This window comes from Terrapene carolina, unplaced genomic scaffold, assembly GCF_002925995.2.
Source record: "Terrapene carolina triunguis isolate 2854851 unplaced genomic scaffold, T_m_triunguis-2.0 Scaffold613, whole genome shotgun sequence".
Lineage (NCBI taxonomy): Eukaryota > Metazoa > Chordata > Testudines > Emydidae > Terrapene > Terrapene triunguis.
The window spans coordinates 690638-712547 of record NW_020664964.1 but is presented as its reverse complement, the minus strand read 5'-3'; the positions used below and the strand labels follow the sequence as shown (position 1 = coordinate 712547).

The 21910-nt window shown below is 42.2% G+C and overlaps 1 protein-coding gene across 1 annotated transcript in view; it reads right to left on the bottom strand.

Annotated features, from left to right (window-relative positions):
- LOC112107756 (dynein heavy chain 5, axonemal-like) overlaps positions 1-21910 on the bottom strand; it is a 273895-nt gene that overhangs the window by 27708 nt on the left and 224277 nt on the right. Inside the window, exons 70-72 of the mRNA XM_026659242.1 lie at positions 18303-18424; positions 17332-17679; positions 13173-13361 (exon numbers count right to left, since the gene is read on the bottom strand). Of these exons, the coding sequence (XP_026515027.1) occupies positions 13173-13361; positions 17332-17679; positions 18303-18424 (659 nt within the window). The remainder of the gene's footprint in view (positions 1-13172; positions 13362-17331; positions 17680-18302; positions 18425-21910) is intronic.

Here is a 21910-nt window from a genome sequence, read left to right as displayed (position 1 = left end):
TGTAAACTACTAAAAATATAAAGGGAAAGTTAAAAAACAAAGATTTGACAAGATTTGACATCATCTTTCCAATAGAAGATAGAGTTAGAATTCTAATAAAATCAAACGTCAGCCTAATACAGCAGGTGCTATTTTGCCAAGGTCAAAAGTCGAAGGGTTACTTGAAAGACACAAGGAAGTTAATGCAGAGTAAGCTAGGGTGTAAATTTAAAGCACACTAGTTTTACCACACTAAGGGCTTGTCTACACTTAAAATGCTGCAGGTGCGCCACTGTAGTACTTCAGTGAAAACACTACCTATGCTGATGGGAGGACTTCTCCAGTTGGTGTCGGTAATCTATCCACCACCACCACCCCCAAGAGGAGGTAGCTAGTCTATGGAAAAATTCTCCCATCGACCTAGCGCTGTCTACACCGGGGCTTAGGTTGGCTTAACTGCATCATTCATGGGTATGGATTTTTCACACCCTGAACAACATAGTTAGATCAACATAATTTCCTACTGTAGACCAGGACTAACACCACAAGTGGACATTCAAATGCCCTCAGGCTGCTTAACTTAGTACACTTTAAAGGGTAAGAAGTTAAAGAGCACACTTAGTGCACAGTATCCATGTACACACGGAGTTAATGAGGAGTAGTGTTGTGATAATTGAGCCTATAAATTTACCCTAATTGTAAGCTTAATTGTGAAAAGTATATGAAAGCTCATAAAATGTTACAATAACCTAAAATAACAAATGTTAATAGAAAGTAACTGAAGTTGCTTTCAATAATGTATGTTATAAACAGGTGCAAAAGACCCAGACAGACTAAACGAGTCCAAACAAAAAGGCCACATTAATATAATTCAAGGACAATGTTAAAATCATTTTTGGTTAAAAAAAAATTGGAAGTTAATAAACCAAACATGGTATGTTAGCGATTAAGCCTAATTGGTGAACAAAATGATAAGGGGATGGACTATTTCACCCGCCACTCCCTTTTTGGGTCCTTAAAGAGAAAGACTTTGGAGGAAAGGAAAAAAATAGTAAAGAACTGATGGAGGCTACTGCAGCAAGCATCATCATCAAGGCTGCCACCCCCATCAGTTCCTGGGACCCTGGGCCTTCTTTATCCTAATCCTGAGGGATGCCCAGACCAGACTGGGCCAGAGAGAAAGTTCCAGATGACAATGCCACCCCTTCTAGCTCCAGCTGAATCCCAAACACCGAAATTAAATGGGATCAGACTTTAACAATTGCAGCAACAACAACTCCAGCTCATCTCAGCTAATTTCTTCTCTTTTTACCCAAAAGGACAGTTATTACCATCTTTAATACCATCTAAAAGATTGTCATACACAGAGGTTTTTCCTTCTAAAACTCTCTCCAGCTACAGTGAAAGGGAAGAAGATATGTTGTTAAAATAAAAGTCTTACTTTATGTTTATCTTACTTTATATTTCAAATGCTTTAACTGTTTTTCCTTCTTTTCTGCATTTTTAATAAAAGGTTAAAAGGAAATGTAATGCTGTGTTTGCCATGGTACTAAGCAGGCTGAGGTCTCTGTATACCAAACCGCAAACCTTGTTTAACATTGTTCAGTGTTGGACAATGAGACTGGGTTATGTTAACATCTTTGGCTCATTTATTCCATTTACATTAATATAACAGTAGCTAGTTCACTTGAAATTCACACCCTAGGTTTCGCCACACTAATTTCTCCATGTAGACAAGTCCTAAGGGTGAATGCTACTGTAATGACATAATGTTATATCTAGCAGCATTCCGCTTTAAAAAGGAAGAAAGGTGTAGCACTTGAAAGGTGATACTTGATAGGACAAGAGAGTAAATGCTTTGACAGCCTCCATTTCTCAGGTTTCATTTTCAGGCCTTTGAAAATACACTTTTAAACTTTACATGGTTTTCTCCTTGGGGGACAACTACCAGTGAGGTTATTCATTATATTTTAATCATATGCATATATAATTTTACAGAAAGGCTGTCCAAGGAGTAGGTGCCAACAGATTACACTAATGCTTTCAAGTCTGACAGCTCATTCTACAGAATGAGTCAGTGTGCTTTTCTTTCTTTCTTTCTTTCTAAATCATTAAAAGCAACTAGTACTAGAGCATTTAAGATTAGAGCTGGGAGAATAGTTTCCTGTGGACAATTTATTTTGTGAATACCGCCCTCTTTTTTGTTCACAAATGATTTGCAAACAGCCTTTGATTTTTAAGAATTTCACAGGAAATTCACTCCTTTTGCCCAAACAGCCAAAAGAACAACTATCAGAGGGGTAGCCATGTTAATCTGTATCCACAAAAAGAATGAGGAGTCCGGTGGCACCTTAAAGACTAATAGATTTATTTGGGCATAAGCTTTCGTGGATAAAAAACCTCACTTCTTCAGATGCAAGTGTGAAGAAGTGGGTTTTTTTAACTACGAAAGCTTATGGCCAAATAAATCTGTTAGTCTTTAAGATGCCAAAAGAACAACTGTTTGCTCCACTCAGTGTTTTGCCTCAGTATCCCTGTGATAAATGAAGGCGGGGGTAGCTCCCTGTTATGGACACCCAGCCAGCCAGTTAGCTATAAAACCCCTCTTAGTAGCTGTTCTCTACTTGCTTTACCTATAAAGGGTTAAAAAAGTCTCACTGCTATGCATAGGTAAAAGGAAGTGAGTGGGCACCTGACCAAAAGAGTCAATGAGAAGGCTAGAACTTTTTAAAATTGAGAAAAAACTTCCCCTTCGTCTGTCTGCGGTTGTTCTCCCGGGGAGAGGGGGTCAGAGCAGCGATGCTGTAAGAAGCTTTAGGCCAGGTATGAAAAATCATCTGTATTATACCTAAAAACTATTCATTTGAAACCCCAGATATGTAAGTAGTCCAGGTGCTTTTGTTTTGCTTGTAACCTTTAAGCAGGATCTTAAGAAAGCTATTCTTGAAGCTTAATTCTTGTATTTGTTCTTTTTAAATTTAGCAATAGCCTGAGTTTTCAGATGTATTTTCTTTCTTTCTTTTTTTTTCTTTTTTTTTTAATAAATGTAGCTTTTTTAAGAACAGAATTGGAGTTCTGTGTCTTAAGAGGTTTGTGCACACGTTTTTTTTTAATTAGCTGGTGGCAACAGCTGATTTCCTTTGTTTTTTCTTTCTCAGCTCCTCCCCGGAGGGGGGTGAAAGGGCTTGACCGTACCCCACAGGAAGGAATTCCCAACTGAGCCTTCCTGGGTTCTCAAAGGGGTTTTGCACTTGGGTGGTGGCAGCATCTACCCATCCAAGGTCAGAGAAAAGCTGTAACCTTGGGAGTTTAATACAAGCCTGCAGTGGCCAGTATTAATGTTTAGAATCCTTACGGGCCCCCACCTTCTGCACTTGAAGTGCCAGAGTGGGAATTTAGAACTGACAATCCCAAAGAAAAAGTGTGATACATGCTAGATATAAGAAGAGCACTTCACATAGGAGAGGCACCATGGAGAATCTGACCCATTAATTTTCACCTTTAAAAACAAAAGAAAAAAGGTTTTTTTTAGTTTGCAAAACACCTTTTCCCCATTCTTAGATAACTTAAATGTGGCATTTTAGCAAACTGCACCAAAACATTTTCTTCCAGGATGAAAACAAGTCTAGATAATTTCACTCCAAAGGGTAATTTTCCAAAAAGTTAAAGTATGTGAATGTAAAATGAGAGGCTTAAAACAAGAGTGTCTCCTCAACTATAATTATAGTGATGCTGCCATACAGAGCAACTCCCAAGGCTTGGAAATTCTTCTAAGAAACAGACGTTTAAAAAAAAATGCAAACTTCTGTAATATTCCATAATAGCAATGAAAAGTATTCAATGCAAGAACTATACTGTATTAATTCATCCCTAGCTGCATTCACAGCACTCAGCCTTGAGCATCAAGTACACCACCACATAAGGCTTTGAAGGAATGACATAATTCACAACCTGTCATGTCTTTGTTATTGTTGAGATGAGACTCAAATCGTGAGCTCCTGTGAGTTTTGCTAATTACAGTCCTGCTCTTGAAAATGTTATTGTTAATTATATGATGAAGCGCATAAATTTTGAGCCATGATTGATTGTTTACATTAGATTCTGTATCACCCAACAAGATCTCTCATTTCCTGATCCCTATTCTAGAATTACATTAAGAAACCAACCTGACTGGCAGAAAGGAAACCTGAAGACAGAACCCATTAGTCAAAAGAGCCCTCTCTGAGATGAAACACACTAATTACAAAAAGCCCAGATAAAAATATTTCCTCAGTATTTGTATATATTTTATCAAATCACAGTTGGATTGTGAAGTGGAATGTAAACAGATGTCAGTTAACATGAAATACGACAATTTAAGAAAGGAGGCAATGAAAAAAACAGTCATACTAATTCTTACTGTTTGTATAATATCTTGGTCCTAGCATGCATGCTCCATACACAGTTGTGCATAGGTAAAACAGTACTTTGAGTTCCAGTGGAAGGGCTGTTACCATGAACCAAGATTAGTGACCAAGTGTGACCATAAGCATTCCTGATATTTGTACAAAATATGCCTTGTGAGATATCACTTGAAAACCAGTAATACACTGGTGAATAGTATTATGGTGGAATATATGTAACGATACTGCGTGTGGAGTTATGGATGTTCTTTGATACTATGTTTTAAAGTGAATTTGAACAAAACAGGTCTCCTCAGGTCAAATACAAATGAAGCAGGGTGACCAGTGACAATGGAGTTGCAATTTACATATGCTGTAAACAGAACCATCAAAGCTCACAAGTTGGTTTGGGACTCAGCATGTCTGGATCATAAAGAACTGTGTATTTGCTTATCTAACCAGCCTGGTCATCAGGCAGAGACAATGAAAATACACTTCCCGGGGATATGTTGGGGTCACTTGGCTAATAGTAACCAAGGCTGGTGGAGACCAGAGTGTGGCTGTGGTGTAAGAAACAGGCAGCTGTAGTTAGAGTTGCTGAACTAGGGCTGCTTATCACACCGAAACTCAATGCAGGCTTATATGCTGGCTGGGCGCATCCAGATAAGGGAGCTACAGCAGCAGAGCATTTTAAAGCAACCAGGGTTATAGGTCAGGCAGTGACACAACTTTTCACTGGTCTGGGTTGCACCCCAAAATGTGACACCAAGTTACTATAGCAGCTTGGGAGTTTCAATCTGCTTCTACTTCAAAACTGCAAATTAAGATAATGCTTTGGAATCATTTTCATTAGTCTCCCCACACCCAGCAGAGAGGAATTTAAGGCTGAAATGTATTTAGAGCAAATCTTATATGGGGAAAAAACATTTTCACTTGAGTTACGCAGCTGACCTCCAATCAGCAATAATGCCTTTAGAATTCCATCATGTTCCCTAGCGATCAGTTTTTCAACCTGTAAGGCAAATGTTTTTTTCATTATAAACCTAACTCCATGATGCGCTGACATTTATATTTGCATCTATCCGCACACATCTGGAGAGATTGGACCCTATCATTTTACTACAGATGAGAGGATTTCTCACCCTGTGCAGTAATTGAGGTGCTTCAAGATTGTTGTTCCTGTGGGTGCTTCATTTTAGGTGTCTTGGTGCCCTGCGTTTGTAATCGCAGATTTGTAGTAGCAGTGCCCCAGTTAGCCGCGCATGCGCGGCAGCCGTCTCGCACCGCTCCGAGTGGCTACCGAGCATGCGCAGCCAACCGACCCCCAGTTCCTTTTCTACCCCAGAGGATCTGCATGAAACTCCGAAGGAGAGGGGAGTAGAACACCCACAGGGACAACCATCTCGAAGAACCTCAGTTACTGCACAGGGTGAGTAACCTTCTCTTCTTCGAGGAGTGTCCCTGTGGGTGCTCCACTTTAGGTGACTATGGAACAGTACCCCTCAGTGGAGGGGGGGCTTCGGAGTTGGTTTATGGATGGTGGCTAGCAACGATGGTCCAAACTGTGTGTCTGCAGCGGATTGTTGCTCGAGAGCGCAGTGTTTAGTAAAAGTGTGGGCAAAGGCGCAGGTAGCTTCTTTGCAAATGTCCAAGTTAGGTGTGTCATTAACAAATGCTACTGATGTTGATAACGCTCTGGTGGAGTGTGTGTGGACTCCTGGTGTAGCAGGGAGGTTGTTCTTCTGGTAACACAAATGGATACAGCCTGATATCCATTTAGACAGTCTCTGTTTAGAGATGGTTTGACCCTTCGATTATTCTGTTCTAGAGAGAGAGACAAGATGATTTTCTAAATGTTTTTGTTCTTTCTAGGTAAAAGGCTAGTGCTCTTCGGATGTTGAGTGTGTGAAGAGAAGCCTCCCTGTTGTTGGCGTGTGGTTTTGGGAAAAACACAGGTAAGTATATTGGTTGATTTAGATCAGTGGTCACCAACCGGTTGATCATGATTGACTGGTCGGTCCTCGAGACTCTCCCAGTCGATCGCGATCTCTGGTTGCTAAAAGTCTGGTGGTGCAGCAGGGCTGCTGCTAAGGCAGGCTCCCTGCCTGCCCCAGCCCCACACCACTCCCAGAAGCAGCTAGCACCCCCCTCTGGCCCCAAGGTGGGGGGGCAGGGGTCTCCACACGCTGCTCCTGCCTGCAAGCACCACCCCCTGCAGCTCCCATTGGCCGGGAATTGGGAACTGTGGCCAATGGGAGCTGCGGGGGTGGTGCTTGCAGAGAGGGGCATTGGCCCCTTCCAGGAGCAGCATGGGGCCGGGGCAGGCAGGGAGCCCTGCTTAGCCCCTCTGTGCCATCGACTGGGAGCTGCCCAAGGTAAGTGCCGCCCGGCGGGAGCCCGCACCCCAACCCCCCTCCCAGAGCCAGCACCCCATACCCCCTCCTGCACCCCAACCCCCTGCCCCAGCCCTGAGCCCCCTCTCAGAGCCAGCACCCCGCACCCTCTCCTGTCCATGACCGTAGTAATCAGAGTGCTTAAGTTGAGGAAGCGCTGATGGGGTAACCTTGCCATTGCTGTGAGGCAGTCGAGATAGGGCCCTATAAATTCCAGTTGTTGGACTGGGACCAAAGTGGACTTCTGAAGATTTATTTGAAGTCCAAGGTTCGTAAAGAGGGCTATTGTGGTCTGTGTGGCTTCTAGTGCTGCCCGCCGTGTTGGTGCTCTTAACAGGCAGTCGTCCAGGTATGGAAAAATCATGACCCCTAGTCTGTGAAGTTGAGCTGCAGTGATGGCGAGGACCTTGTAAAAGACCCTTGGGGTGGTTGACAGTCTGAAGGGTAGCACTTTATGTTGGTAATGTTGATGTCCTAGGGTGAAGCACAAGAATCTTCTGTGCGCTGGGTGAATGGTGACATGAAAGTAAGTGTCTTGCAGGTCAAGGGACAAGAGCCAATCTCCTTTCTCTAATGCTGGAATTATCATCCATAGGGTCACCATTTTGAATCGCTGTGTTCTCACAAACTTGTTGAGTTTGCATAAATCCAGAATGGGTCTCCATCCGCCATTCTTTTTTGGAGTGAGGAAATAATGGGAATAAAATCCTCGTCCCCTTTGTTGAGCTGGTACAGGTTCCACAGCCCCTAATTGCAGGAGGTGGTTTATTTCCTGATGTAATGGGGCTCGTGAGAGGGGTTCCTGAAGAGGGATGGGGAAAGGGGTTGGGTAGATGGGATAGAAATAAATGGGATGGAGTAACCCTGCTGGATAATTTCCAGGATCCAGCTGTCTGTGGTGATATTGTTCCAGACTGGGTAATATGGTGACAGGCAGTTCCCGAAAGATATTAAAGTGGGGTTGAGATCCGGAATTAGAGCGTGTAGAGGTTTTGGGCCCTCAACTAGACCTTCAAAATGATGGCCTAGGAGTGGAAGGCTGGGACGTGGAAGGCTGGTTTTGATTCTGCCTTTGTCCCATCTGCCTCTGTTTGCGGCATTGGGTATAGTGTCTTTGAGGCTAGGGGCATGGTGCAGCCCAGAATTTTTGGTTATAAAACCTGCCCTGCTTTCTCTTGTTTCCAGGGACATAGATGCGGAGCATCTTTAAGGTGGCCCGGGAGTCCTTTAAAGTATGCAAGGACACATCGGTGGATTTAGCAAACAGTTTCTGACCCTCAAGGGGGAGGTCCTCAACCACAACCTGCACCTCTCTCGGGAATCCTGATAGGTGGTGCCAAGATGCCCGACGCATGACCATGGAGGTTGCGATGGAGCGTGCTGGTGTGTCCTCAGAATCGAGAGAGGCTTGGAGGGTTGTCCTTGCGATGAGAGAACCTTCGGAGATGTTGGACTTATATGCTTCTCTCTTGTCCTCTGGAAGATTTTCAATAATAGATGACATTGTAGAAACCAGGTTGTGTGTGTATTTTGCAATCAGTACAGAGTAATTCGCGATTCGGAACTGCAAGGTGGCGGAAGAATAGGCTTTGCACCCAAAGAGTTATAGCCTCTTCCAGTCCTTGTCGTAAGGGGCGGATCTAGACTGTTGCTGTTTGCCCCTCTGATTTACTGCCTCCACGACCAGTGAATTGGGAGTGGGGTGGGTAGAGAGAAATTCAGGCCCTTTTGCCAGCACGTACTATTTTTTGTCCGACCTTTTGCAGGAAGGAGGGGCTGTGGCCAGATGGTTTTCACGGGGTCCATTATGGCAGTGTTAATAGGCAGTGCGATTTTTGCCGATGGGGACGCCTGGAGAATGTCTGCTACCCTCTTGAAAAGGTCTGAAAGGACTTGAAGTCATCCCCCGATGTGGGGGTGCTGGCATGATTGTTTCATCTAGATGAAATATGTGTAGGTGGCACGGTGTCTCCTTCAGGTGTATCTTCCTGCTCTTCTGGGCCTCCTCATGCTGAATCCATTGGTGAGGGAGAGCAGGATGTTCTGGAGACTGGTGGTTTATGCGGTCTAATGTTCTGGGCCCTATAAGTGGCCCATGGGTCCCAGTATGGCGAGTTGGGTAGGAGAGCCATAGGAGGTGGCAGCCAGGATTGGGGCTGCCAGGCTCGCGTGTCTACCAGTGGCTGGTGATGTGAGGGTCCAGCTTTAGGAGCGGAATGGCGAGGAATGTACAGTTCTGAGTCGTCATCCTCCTCCTCATCACTGGAGAGAGGTGTCGCTGAAGCCCCTGGGGTGATGATGTGGCTTGGTTCGCATCTCGCTGGGGTACCATCGGTACCGAATAAGGGGGTCCCTGGCGTAGAAGAAACTGCCAGGTTCGCCTGTCTGGTGAAAAGTTGCGGTACCAAGAAGCTCGGTGCTGGGGATGGCAGCGCAGTCTGAGAGGAGAGGGTCAGAACTATCGTGCCGAGGTCTTGCTGAGCTGTATATGTGCAGCAGGTGGCGCCATTACACTGGTCAGTGCTGGGACGTTCTTCGGCACAGTCAGTGCTGAGCTAGGGAGCTTGGCTTTAGATCATGCACCTGACTGAGAGCCTGCCCGTACCGGTCCTTGGCTCCTCGGGAAGTCTCGATACCGGACGTTCCCGGTGCCTCTCAGTCCGAGGCTCTCGGTGCCATCAGTACTGGGGCAGATTTTTCACCAAGAGACCGTTTCTTTTTAGGTGGATCTCACTGTGGCGATGAATGAGACCGGTGTTTGGTCGCCTTTTTAGGGACAAGGTCCTCAGAAGCAGTCTTGGTAGTGGAGCCCTGTCTGAGGCTGCTGCTGGCGACTGTTGGTCAAGAGGCGCCCTGGACTCTGGATTGAAGGCTGGCCTGAGAGATTTCTCCATCATGAGTAATTTAAGTTGGAGGTCCCCGGCCTTCAGTATCCTGGCAGTCAGTTTTTTACAATGAGGATACTTTTGGGGAATATGAGTCTCTCCGAGACGGCGAACGCACTGAGCATGGCCGTCTGAAATAGGTATTGATAGCCTGCAGGTCAGGCAGCATTTAAATCCAGGCGAACCAGGCATGACTGAGGAAGGTCCAGCTCTGGAGAAAAACAGGGTAGCCCATTTTAAAGCGGTCGTCATTGGCGGAGGCCCGCCGAGTGGCGGGAGGGGGGAAAAACTACACTAATTTTTTTTTTTAAATATGGAAGAAATTAAAAGTAATGTTAACCGAAGTTAACTAGAATTGAGAGGATAAAAGAAAAAAGGAAGGAATATGATCTATCTATGGAGTTGAAGGGGCGCTGCTGTCGCCCTGACTCAAGCCAAGGGCGGTAGACAAGGAACTGGGGGTCGGTTGGCTGTGCATGCTAGATAGCTGCTCGGAGCAGCGTGAGATGGCTGCTGCGCGTGCGCGGCTAACCGGGGCACTGCTGCTACAAATCTCTGATTACAAGCGCAGGGCACCAAGACACCTATAGTGGAGCACCCACAGGGACACTCCTCAAAGAACTCTTTGTTATCTGTTACGTAAGCCCCTGAGCGAGGAGGATTGGAAGCAATAGAACTCTCCGGCTTCTTCTGTATGTGAAATGGGAAAACTGAAGGGGATCTTACGATTTGCAAGACGGTTTCAATTGTTTATTTGTCACTTGTTTTGATGTAATCTCATAATGTGTTTAAAGTTGTATTTGTGATAGCTTGTCACCCTTGGGGTGCAGTCTGGGAGCTGTGGGGACTATGGCGCCCCTCTAAGACACACAGCTGGGTTGGGGAACCAGCCAGCCTCACCCAGGCCCTGTTATCCCCCAACACAACAGCAGGTGGTGCCACTCACGCAAACTGTGCTGCCCGAGTGGGATCTGAGTTACTACAGAGAATTCTTTCCTGGGTGCTGGCTGGTGAGTCTTGCCCACATGCTCAGGGTTTAACTGATCACCATATTTGGGGTTGGGAAGGAATTTTCCTCCAGGGCAGATTGGCAGAGGCACTGGAGGTTTTTCACCTTCCTCTGCAGTGTGGGGCATGGCAGGGCCGCCCGGGGGGGGAGGAGGAGGCAAGTGGGGCAATTTGCCCCAGGCCCCTGGCCCCAGAGCGGCCCCCACGAGAATATAGTATTCTATAGTATTGCAACTTTTTTTTATGGAAGGGGCCCCCAAAATTGCTTTGCCCCAGGCCCCTGAATCCTCTGGGCGGCCCTGGGGCACGGGTCACTTGCTGGAGGATTCTCTGCACCTTGAGGTCTTTAAACCACGATTTGAGGACTTCAAGAACTCAGGCATAGGTTAGGGGTTTGTTACAGGAGTGGGTGGGTGAGATTCTGTGGCCTGCGTTGTGCAGGAGGTCAGACCAGATGATCATAATGGTCCTTCTGACCTTAAAGTCTATGAGTCTATGAGCAGACACGGGCCAGTTTTCCAGCTCCCCAGGCACGCACCCCCCTCTGGAGTATAAACCCAAAATTATACCATCTTGCACTGCACAGGGATCTGTACACTGTAAGCTCATTAATATGTCTGCCCCCCCATGTGAAGAATGTGTTTTATGTTTAAACAAAACCACAAACTAAGCCTAAAATACTAGAAAGATTGGCTATGACTTAGCAATTTCTCACCCTGACTGATGATACAAGCAGGCTTGCAGATTCTCAAGGCACAAGCTGCACTTGCTTTGCAGCTTGGGCTCCTCACCCCCATTCCAAGTCCTTTTCCTTACGAGCTTCTCTTAGGTGTTGAGTTGTGGGGGCGTGAAGAACCACAGATGAGGTCACACTCTGCCTTATATAGCTTTAACATATGGCAGGAACCCTTTGTTCTAAAAACAGTTCCCAGCCAGTTTGTGGAAAAATATAGGTACCCAAAATGGAGATTAGTGTCATGTGGTCTGGTCACATGCCCTTGCATGCCCTGCTGATTCATAGCAGCCATTACTTACAGGCTGTCTGGAGCGTTCTCAGGAAGGCTCACCAGGTAGGGGATAAGCTTCTCCTAAGGCCTATTGTTTCTTCCTACTGGCACATTACCCTGAATAGACCCTTCTCCACCTACTATCTAGACTGGAAGCATCTTGCCCAGTGGGCATTGCCCAGGTGTAACTACATTTGAAATATAGATACATAGTAAATATTCATAATTTTAGATACAAAAATGATATATGCATACAAATAGGATAATCATATTCAGCAAATCATAACTTTTCCTATCACACCTTACATGATGCATCTTGTACAAAATGCATCATAAGTATGCCATAATCATATCATAATAATATTACTAGGATGAATATGGGGTGTAGTGTCACAGTATTATTTGAAGATACTTTAAATTCTGTTTTTATGAGTGATGTTCTACTTATCTGAAAGGCTATAGGAGAACATCAGTATATGAAGAGGCATACACCAGGGGGAAAATGGGTCAGTTTGTTCTGATAGTCAGTGAGCTCAGATCAGGTAGCTGCCCCAGATGGATAAAGAAGAAGGCAGGGGCTCTATCAGAGGCTCTTGCTTTGTTCTGGGCTTTCAGATTAGTGCAAGAGACTACAAGCTCATGTATAGTTTGTGGTTTCTACTTTCATTTTATTACTCAATTAGATGTTTGTCTTTTTCTCTACTAAAAAGTGGGAGTCTTTGGGAACCTGGTAACACAACCAAGTATCCAGTGAGTGGGAAGAAATACCATTATATTCAGCTGTTGCTAAACTATGTTGCTGCTTCATTCACAGCATATCTAGAATCTGTCCCTTCCTGTCTATTCCCCCTGCCAGAGTTCTTGGCCATGCCTTACCAACACAATCTTCTCTCTGATCTTCCTGAAACACATTTCCCTTCTTTACAGACTATCCAAACTGTTATCTTCAAGCTCTTCTTCCTTGCTTGCTGCTCCAGCTCTTTTCATGTCCCTCCACTCATACCACATCCACTTCCTCAATAATTTAAAACTCATCTAGATTATTAAAGCTCTGCAGAGCTCTACCCTATGTTTATCTCACCATCAGTCACCTGCCACTGTGGCAAGCATATTTGGTATGAGATCCTGCTTTTGCTTGCTAAATAAGGAGCCATCCGCACCTATGACACTACATACAAATGTTAATGTAATAAAATAAAATAATAATAATATCCACTTTCTTTTATTCAAACACAAATGGAAGACTCACCACCAAGTCCAGACAGCATATCATGTTAGTGTTTAAATCCTATATAACTAACCAATATTTCTTCATATGTAACTTTTTGATGTATATACACTTTAGATAATAAACCAGAACACTTATACTTCTAATAAAGTGTGAGTTATTTCATTAATTACTTAAAATACATGTGAGTTAAACAAAAAAGTTGCACAGAAAAGTGTTTCCACATGAATGGCATATATAAATAATTCATATGTATCTATGCAGCAGTGTCTTGCTGTATATATTTGTACCTCATGAGGGATGTAGTCTGGTGGCAACTTCTCCAGCATCTCATCAGCAAGACGCTGTACCATTGCTTCTCTGGTTTCCCCTCCTCCACTGCCGCTGTCTTTAGGCTGAATGCTAACTATTGTGCTTAATGTCTCATTAGCCATATTAGTCTGATAAGTTATGTCTGCATTAGGGTGAAGTCCAAATACCTTAAGATAAAAAAGGATACAATACGAAAAAAAAAATGAAGAATTATGTCAAAAAAAATAGAGTGCTCTTGTTAATACACTATATTGATTTTTTTAAATATATCAGTTAATAGTCTACACAAAGGAAAAAGACTAGGAAGCAGATCCTTAGATGGTGTAAATCAGCATAACCTCATTAAGGTCAATGGGGTTACACTGATCTAAATCAGATAAGCATCTGGATCAAGTTATACCAAAAACTCTTAACATGTAAGCCCTGAATTAATGTGCACCCCCTAAAACTAGCCAAATCACCTTCTCCATTTGTTTCAGAAAATGCTTTCCTTGACCTATTCATTGTAACAGAAAAGTTTCTAGTGACTACAGTACTGACTACTTCAATATCTTAGTCATGTGAAAGATATGCACATGTATGGTATTGTACAAGTCATAAATATTAGTAATGATGATGTTTCCTTTATCATTACTTTTCTACCATTTTCCGTTTCTGACCCCCCTAAATTGTCTTCCTTTTAAATTTTCTCTTTTCTCTAATTTATTTGTTAGGACTGGTACTGGTGGATCAGGTTTCTAAAATATGGACAATAAAAAACAAAACCCACACTGTATACCATATATATTTGAAAGCACCCATACAGATGTTATGAACAGAGATATATTTGGGATGTGTTATGTTTATCTATTTCTGGTTTTAAGTCTTTTTTTCCCTGGATGTGAAAACTTAATTATTTTATTTAGTCTGAAAGAGGTATAGCATGAGCAGTGACCTATGCCCTCCCCTGCTTCAGTCCCAACCTAAAAACAGCAACCATAAAAGATAACAACAGTTCAGACTTCATGCTCATTCAATCTTTGTATTCTCTGCTGAGACTATCAGTAAGTCTTTAACTGTCCATTTGGATGGTGATTCTTGTACACCGGGAACTGAACTGTGAACACCAGCTCATTTCATATACAGAAGACACTTCTAATGCTTAGTAATTAATTACTCTAAGAATAAAAGGCATAAAAACGAATAAGTTTAATATTGTTATGCTTGCAACTTTAAAAATTCAGAGACAGATCTTCAGTGGTGTAAGTACATCAAAGTCAATGGAGCTGCACCAGTTTAAACCACCTGGGAATCTGGCTCTGAAAGTGTTATTGTTATAGACCAGGAGTGGGCAATCTATGGCACGCATGCCAAAGGTGGCATGTGAGCTGATTTTCAGTGGCACTCACACTGCCCAGGTCCTGGCCACCGGTCCGGGGGGCTCTGCATTTTAATGTCATTTTAAATGAAGCTTCTTAAACATTTTAAAAACCTTATTTACTTTACATACAACAATAGTTTAGTTATATATTATAGACTTATAGAAAGAGACCTTCTAAAAACGTTAAAATGTATTACTGGCACGCGAAACCTTAAATCAGAGTGAATAAATGAAGACTCAGCACACCACTTCTGAAAGTTTGCCGATCCCTGTTATAGACCCAGTTCTGCTTGGAGACACAGTGTGTGCACACAATTCCCATTGAATTAGGCTCCAAGTAGGATTTAAAACATATTTCACAGATAGGACTTGTACAGTTAATACAACCTACGTATTTAGAACTATTAGAAATATGTGAAAGAGTCAATGCACAGTATTACATCTGTATGACTATCATGGAATACAATAAACATTTGAAGATTAAAGATGTTCATGATTTTTTGACCTCCTTTGTTGAAGAGAGTGAGACTTTCTCTTGGCAAAGGAATTAGGATATGGCTGGCAGGAACCATATCATCTTTATCATTTTAAAAACAGAAAAGCTTCATTTTTGCTAAAGAGAATTTGTAGCAATGCCTCTGTCCTAGTTCAAAACAAGAGAAAATGTCTCCCTTCGTGTATGTAAATTATAGTACTTGACTGAGGGGTAAATTCATCCCTGGAGTAACTTCACTGAAGTTAGAGAAGTTACTCCAGGGATGAATTTGGTCTTGTGTGCATCTTCGTGCATGCATCGGAGAATAAAGAAGAAACAGAAAACACAGTAATATTATCCTGGGGCAGTTCAGTGTCCTTAATCCTCCTGGACACTAATCTAGAAACCTAATTTAAAGGGAGTTTTGGGTGTATAAGGAATCCAGAATTGTACCCCTTAGTTTTTCAACTGACTGGAGTTAAAAATCCAGCTGTAAACAGTCCACACCCTCCTGTCTGAAATCTAAGTGCATTTCAAAGGGATTTCTGAATTCAATAGCCCTCTTCAGAAGACAGTGTTTATTCTGATTTACTAATACAAAGGTTGAATTTCATCAAAGGAGCAATGATACAGCAGTCAGATTTATTCAATCTGTCTTTCTTAACCAAAAATGGAGATAGGATGAAACAAAAATTATACTGTCTTGACTAATACAATATCCTTCTTGGATCAGAGAAGACTGAGCTTAAAAGGTCAGGGGTTTCCAACAGCTATTCAGAAGGAGTTTGGAGTGGCAGAAGGACGTTGTCACTTTCCTCGTGACCTGTGAGAATCTGGGTCAGTCTTTTGAAGGAGAAAGAGATCTTTGCATATTCAGGGTTTGATCCTACACCGCTGAAGTGAAAGGCAAAACTCCCGTATATAAAAAACACAAATCTGGATTGGCAGGCACCAAAACACTGAGAAAATAAGCCCTCAAATTCTGAAGCAGGCTTCAAAACACTGAGGAAAAGCAGGTGCAGGAGCCAGAACTGAGATCTGGGAAAGAGCTGAAGCAGACGGGATGCAGTTCCTGTGGTGACCTGCTTCACTGACTATGATCAAAATGGATCCACTGGAATGTTGTGAGAGCAGCATTTACACTCAGCTGGGGAAGGTGCACATCAGCCAGTAAGGAGTTTGGCTTGCACTTACCCTGCTACTGCCGCCTTAAGGATCCAAAACCTTCATAGCTAAGGGAGTTGCATTAAGAAGCTAAGACCCAGAAATGAGAATCCTGGACAGATGGTGGGTCAGAATCTCACCCAAAATCAATGGAGCTAGGGGATCTGACCCAGTATCTTTAGAGAGATGTTTTATCCAGAGCTTTTCCACAGTTGCTTCTGTCCCTTCAAGAACTCAGACGATGTCATCTATTTTTGCAGCTCTTTGGCAGAATCCCGATAGTCCATGCTGTATGTTTGGAAGTACCTCTCTTGGAATTCCTTTCTTGGAATTAGAAGAGGAACCTTCAGTTCTGGATTATACCACTACAAAGTAAAAGTCAGGCTTTGCCTACAATGGGCTTTTTGCACAGGATAAGCGGCATTGGTCTGAGCCATTAGTGTAGTTACGCTGCACTGTGCCCACATTAAGTTTACCTCATTTTCAAACCAGAGAGCCAAACTGGTGCAAGTCACAGTTCAATTACACTAGAGATTTGTGCCAATGCAGCTATCTCAGCGCAGCTACACTAGCTTAGAAAAACACCAGTGCAGACAAAGCATTCATGGATCAATCCATCAATGCTAACCTGCATGGAACTTGGAGGGAGGAGCCCAGGTTGCAGGAGGGAAGAGTTTGGAGGAGGCATCAGGAAACTAATCTGTGTGCACATAGCTAGGATGCTTACTGCAGTTGCAGGATCTCTGCAAACAGTTCTCTTAATAAAGAGCCAGTTTAGTTTTACAAGTATGGAGTCCTTTCACGTTATTACCTAGCATGTGGTCGTCGTGCATGAAATAGTCTCAGAAACAAGTCTGTATATTCGGTGCACTTTAATTCCAATAAATGTTATCTTCAGAGGCATTTGTAAACCTCATAGTACATCCATTTTTATTTCAACTTCAACTAACAACTCCCTGTCCTCAAAATGGAACAGGCCCAGATGATAACAATGGCTTGTTAAGTGAGAACAATTGTTTTCATTTTCATAACGTCTGTTGTCTGAGCTCTGCCCTGTTCCATATATGGATGATTTTAGAAGTCTAGCGCTTTAATTAGTATAACTCTCTTAATGCTTTAAAACTTAAAACATTTTTACCTCAGGTGTATCGACAATTGGCAGCTGCTCTATGTGCTGGAGATAGTCTTCAACTGTCTTGCCTTTTGGAATAATGTAACCTTTGTAGAAGCAAAATTTGTCAGTAAACATACTCTCTCCAAACCACACTCTGGCAAATGTATTTAGCAACATTTTGTCAAGGTCGTCTGTTACACGGCCACCATACTGTACTTCTCCAAGCATATAGCGAACACAGCTCCAGTTCACACCACGCTTAATGTCAACCTCATCCAAATGATTCTGAATAAACTGCACACTGGCTGCAAAGTCTGCTTGGTTAAATTCATAAGGGATGTTCCAGCCCAACGGACCAAACTTTCGTCTTTCCTAATGGAGGAAGATGTTTAAAAGGGTGAAGTTTAGTAACAGAAATTCTACGTATAAAAGCATTTGTGAAATATACTAAAAATGCAATAATCCACCCACCATCAATGGACATTAAAGGGACACTGAGCTTGATTCTAACTGTGCTTACTCCACTGACTTCAATAAAACTATTCTTGATTTACACTAGTGTGAGAACAAAATCAGTCCCAGAATTAATTAGCTGGAATCTTATTTTTTTAATGTAATACATAGGGAGAGGCAAAGGAGCATGTATTACAAATGACTGGATAGAAATATTTTCATAATTGTTTTTTAAAAAGTTCAATGACAGCCACCTGATTAATTCCTGAAAAGATCTTTCATGCAGGGTGAAGGTGTATATTATCCATTTTCCTCTCCGGTGTCTCCTAATGGAGGGATATGATCAGTGTGGGCAGGTAAATTCAGTATTGGGGGTATCTTTCAATCTAGGGGATGGGTGAAGTTTTTTGGCTGTTCTCATTTTATATGTCCAATTTTGCCCACCACGTTATTTATATTTAACACAGTTTTCAAGTTCTTAATTATATTCTCCTTTATCAAATATGGTTTATAGTGTAACTGTAAGACAGTTAATTAATAACCTGAACAGTTGTATGTAGAAATGCCACCGCATATAACAATGGTTTCCACTGTGGCATATTGCTCACTTCCAGCTGTTCCTGAGTAATAGCAGAGTATGTCCGCTTTAAACCAGCCTTTACACCTAAATAAATAAATAAAATAAAATAAAAATCACATTGTATTAGTAAAAAAAATGTATAGTATCCATATCTTGGAGTTTTAAGATTGATTTAGGTCTGTTGTAGCAGATTGGATTCTATGAGAAATGATTATCCCAACACAGAGTATATGTTTTTTTATATTCTGAACCACCATTTTGAATCACTGAACTATTTATTTATTTTGATACAGTACCAGTCAAATTACATTTTAGATATTATGCTTAGAGGGACAGGCTTAAACCAAAACATTCGATCTAAAATGTGAGAGTGTCAAAAATTCAAACACAGCTCCAGAGCAAAATTTTTTTTAAAAAAACAACTCTATTTTTAAAACCGGCTGACCCTACATTGCAAACCTTGCAGTGTTTGAAACCAGGATCCTAGTCTAAATTTTGTAGTGGAAGCCCATTTCTAATTATGACACTTAAACGTTACCATCCTAAAATATGAATTTGTCCACAAATGAATTTGTCCTCATACAATTTTTTTTTCTCTTTGGAGGAGGAATTGATCATTTTTAATAGTCTATAAAGAACCATTGTAGAGCTAATCATCATCATCTTCAGCAGCAGCATCATGGCTTCTGTTTTTATGTCATAACAAAATATTATTTAGCATATCAGAGAAAAGTTTTTTTATTTTATTTAAAATATTTAAAGTGTGACCTTCTGAATTAAATGAAACAAAGGACATCTTTGGGTAGGAGCAGTGATGCCACAATCTAAGCAAAGCAGCAAGGTGCACTTGCTCAGGCATGGGCCTGGGAATCTGCAGAGCTAAGTTCTGTTCTCAGCTCTGTCACTGACCTACTGTGTGACCTTGAGCAAATCACTTAACTTTGCCGCACCTCAATTTACCTGATGATTAAACAGGACTAGTACTATTTACCCACTGTATGGCATTTTGATATCAATGAATGAAAAGGTCTACATGAGTTCCAAGTCTTGTTATAATTGCACATTCTCTGGCTTACAGCAATCATGCAGTAGGCTGATATTAAGAGCATTCAAAACAACGTTCTGCTGCTTGGATTGCACAGGTATTAATACTGCTTTGATGTTGCCAATCTTGTCAAGCAATGGAAGAGAGTCTCGAAACTCTGCAGCCTAATTTCAGATAAATGATGATGCTCCAAACCTAAATTAAGCTCAGGAATCTTGAAACAATTGTTCATATTTAATCTAATTCTAAATATTAGCTATGACTGTAGATATATAAATACATACACAAGTTAAATATACAGTTATATATATTCTGCTAACCAAGAAAGCCATCCACCATGTCCTATGAAATACAATGATACATATTAAAAAGTGTCGTGGTTCCAATTTTCAAAGTCAGGGTGAAATCCTGGCCTTACTGAAGACAGTGGTAAAATTTCCTTTGACTTTGATTTCACCCCGGGGCCTTAACAGGATGTAAAAATCCCACATTTGGCATATAGGCACCCGAAAGGCCATTTACATCAGCACCTAACTGATGAGATGAGCATCCGGCCGCCGTGTGTGGATGTTGTACTAAAGTATCCACATTTGTTCATTGGGCTTCCTAACACAAATCTGTACAAAGGGCCAGAAATACTGTAGCATGAATTTTTAAAGGCAGGTTTCAAATACAGTGAAGTAAATGGCTAAGTCTTAGACTGATAAAGCCTGAAAACTTCCTTTCTATGACACTGAAAAAAACACCAGTGTCATCTGCCATCCTTTACAACTTTTCCAAAATATATTCTAAAAGTATTAAAGGAGAATCAAAAGAACCAAGACAAAATTATCAAACCACAGTATTTAATAGCACAGTGTACTTGCAACCTGGGACAAGATCTGAACAACATTAAAACAGTTTATATTCTACTCAAAATTAAATCATTATCCATAACACATCTCTGAATAATGTTAAAATCAAATTGCAGACTGGCTACAACCTGCCTTATAAAAGAACCAGGCTGTCATCTGAATACAGACAAATGCTCTAAAACGATGCAGTATATTAAAAACTACAAAAAAGAACCTAAACCAGAAACTTGGGTAACTGCCCTTGTGAGTGAAAATATCTGGGCTCACTCCATAAATCAAACCACGCTGTCTTTCAGACAGATCAGAAGCAAAACATTTAGAATTCTTACTAACTCACCAGAAATGTAAATAGTGAAATAAGAGGCTTAAATGACTGAGGGATCAAATTTGACCTTGGATACATATTCTCAAGCTCCGACTGACTTCAATAATTGAAACAAGCTGCAACACCTACATATAAATGAAAAGCAAACTACTGCACAGTGCTATGGTAGTGGAAGAAAAAGGACTAGAGAATTGCAAGACAGCATTGCAATCTAGCACTCAAATAAGCCTAGGTTTGACAACCGCTTCCTGCCACTGACAGGGTCTGGTCAGCTCCTTTCCCATCTTATCCCAGCAGCAGGCATTAGGCAAGTGGCTTCTTTAAAGGAACACTAAGGGGTAAGCCTCTTGTGCACTCCCCTGAAAGATCCTTTCCTGTGCTAGCAAAATGCCGTTGGGTACCCACACATGGCTGACAAAACTCTGCTCCCCTTCCTGCACGTCTCTCAATAGAGGACTGACTTCGTCCCTAAAACACCAAGAGCCAGACTGTAGTTGGCTGTTGCACATGTGCGTGAAGAGGAGAAGGCATAATAGTCTTTCCTCAACCTTGCCTCCCTGCCTCCAGTGCAGAGATCACCCACGGTTGCCATTCCTGCACTCTCCTGAGCACAGGGACTGTCTCCTGTTAGTGCCCCTGTGATGCAATGCACTCATAGACAAAGCATGACCATGGCTTAAGAGAGGCTCATTCGAGTGATAAGCCTCTGCACTGCCTCCACGCATGCCTTGGTCTGAAAGGCAGAGTCTGGCCCTGAGTGAGAAGCTGAGGTTTGAAAAGGGATGTAATGCTTAAAAAATTCACCATAGCAAATAGGCTGCAACAGGCAGCTCTCTCGAGATCTTCACTATGGCTTAATGACATGTTTTCTGTGAATTTAGTAAAAAGTAGAAACTCAATAGCAACAGTGTAAGGGAAAGTCCTATAGGATTTCATATACTGCATGCACATCTCTACACTTCATATTCTCTTAGCCACATGTAAATGAACCATGGAAACAAACTGATCTGCAAAACAAAACTAACCATAATCATTGTATGTACACTGGGGAGGAAAACATCCATGTGACATATGATGTGATGATGCCAAAAGAATCCTCATTCTCATTCTGATTCTCAATACACACATTCAGGAGACATTCATCTTCCCCAGCAGCTGCACTGTTCCTCTCTGCTCTTTCCCCTCGCTTGGTTAATTTGTGCCAGTGTCTTTTTCAGCACGAAGAAGGTTAGAGATAATGGAATTGCCAAGTACAGCAGTGTGAAAAAATCTACACCAAAGCATAGGTTCTGGAAGTAGGGGTGCCGGAGGTGTGGCAGCACTCCCTGGCTTGAAGTGGTTTCCAT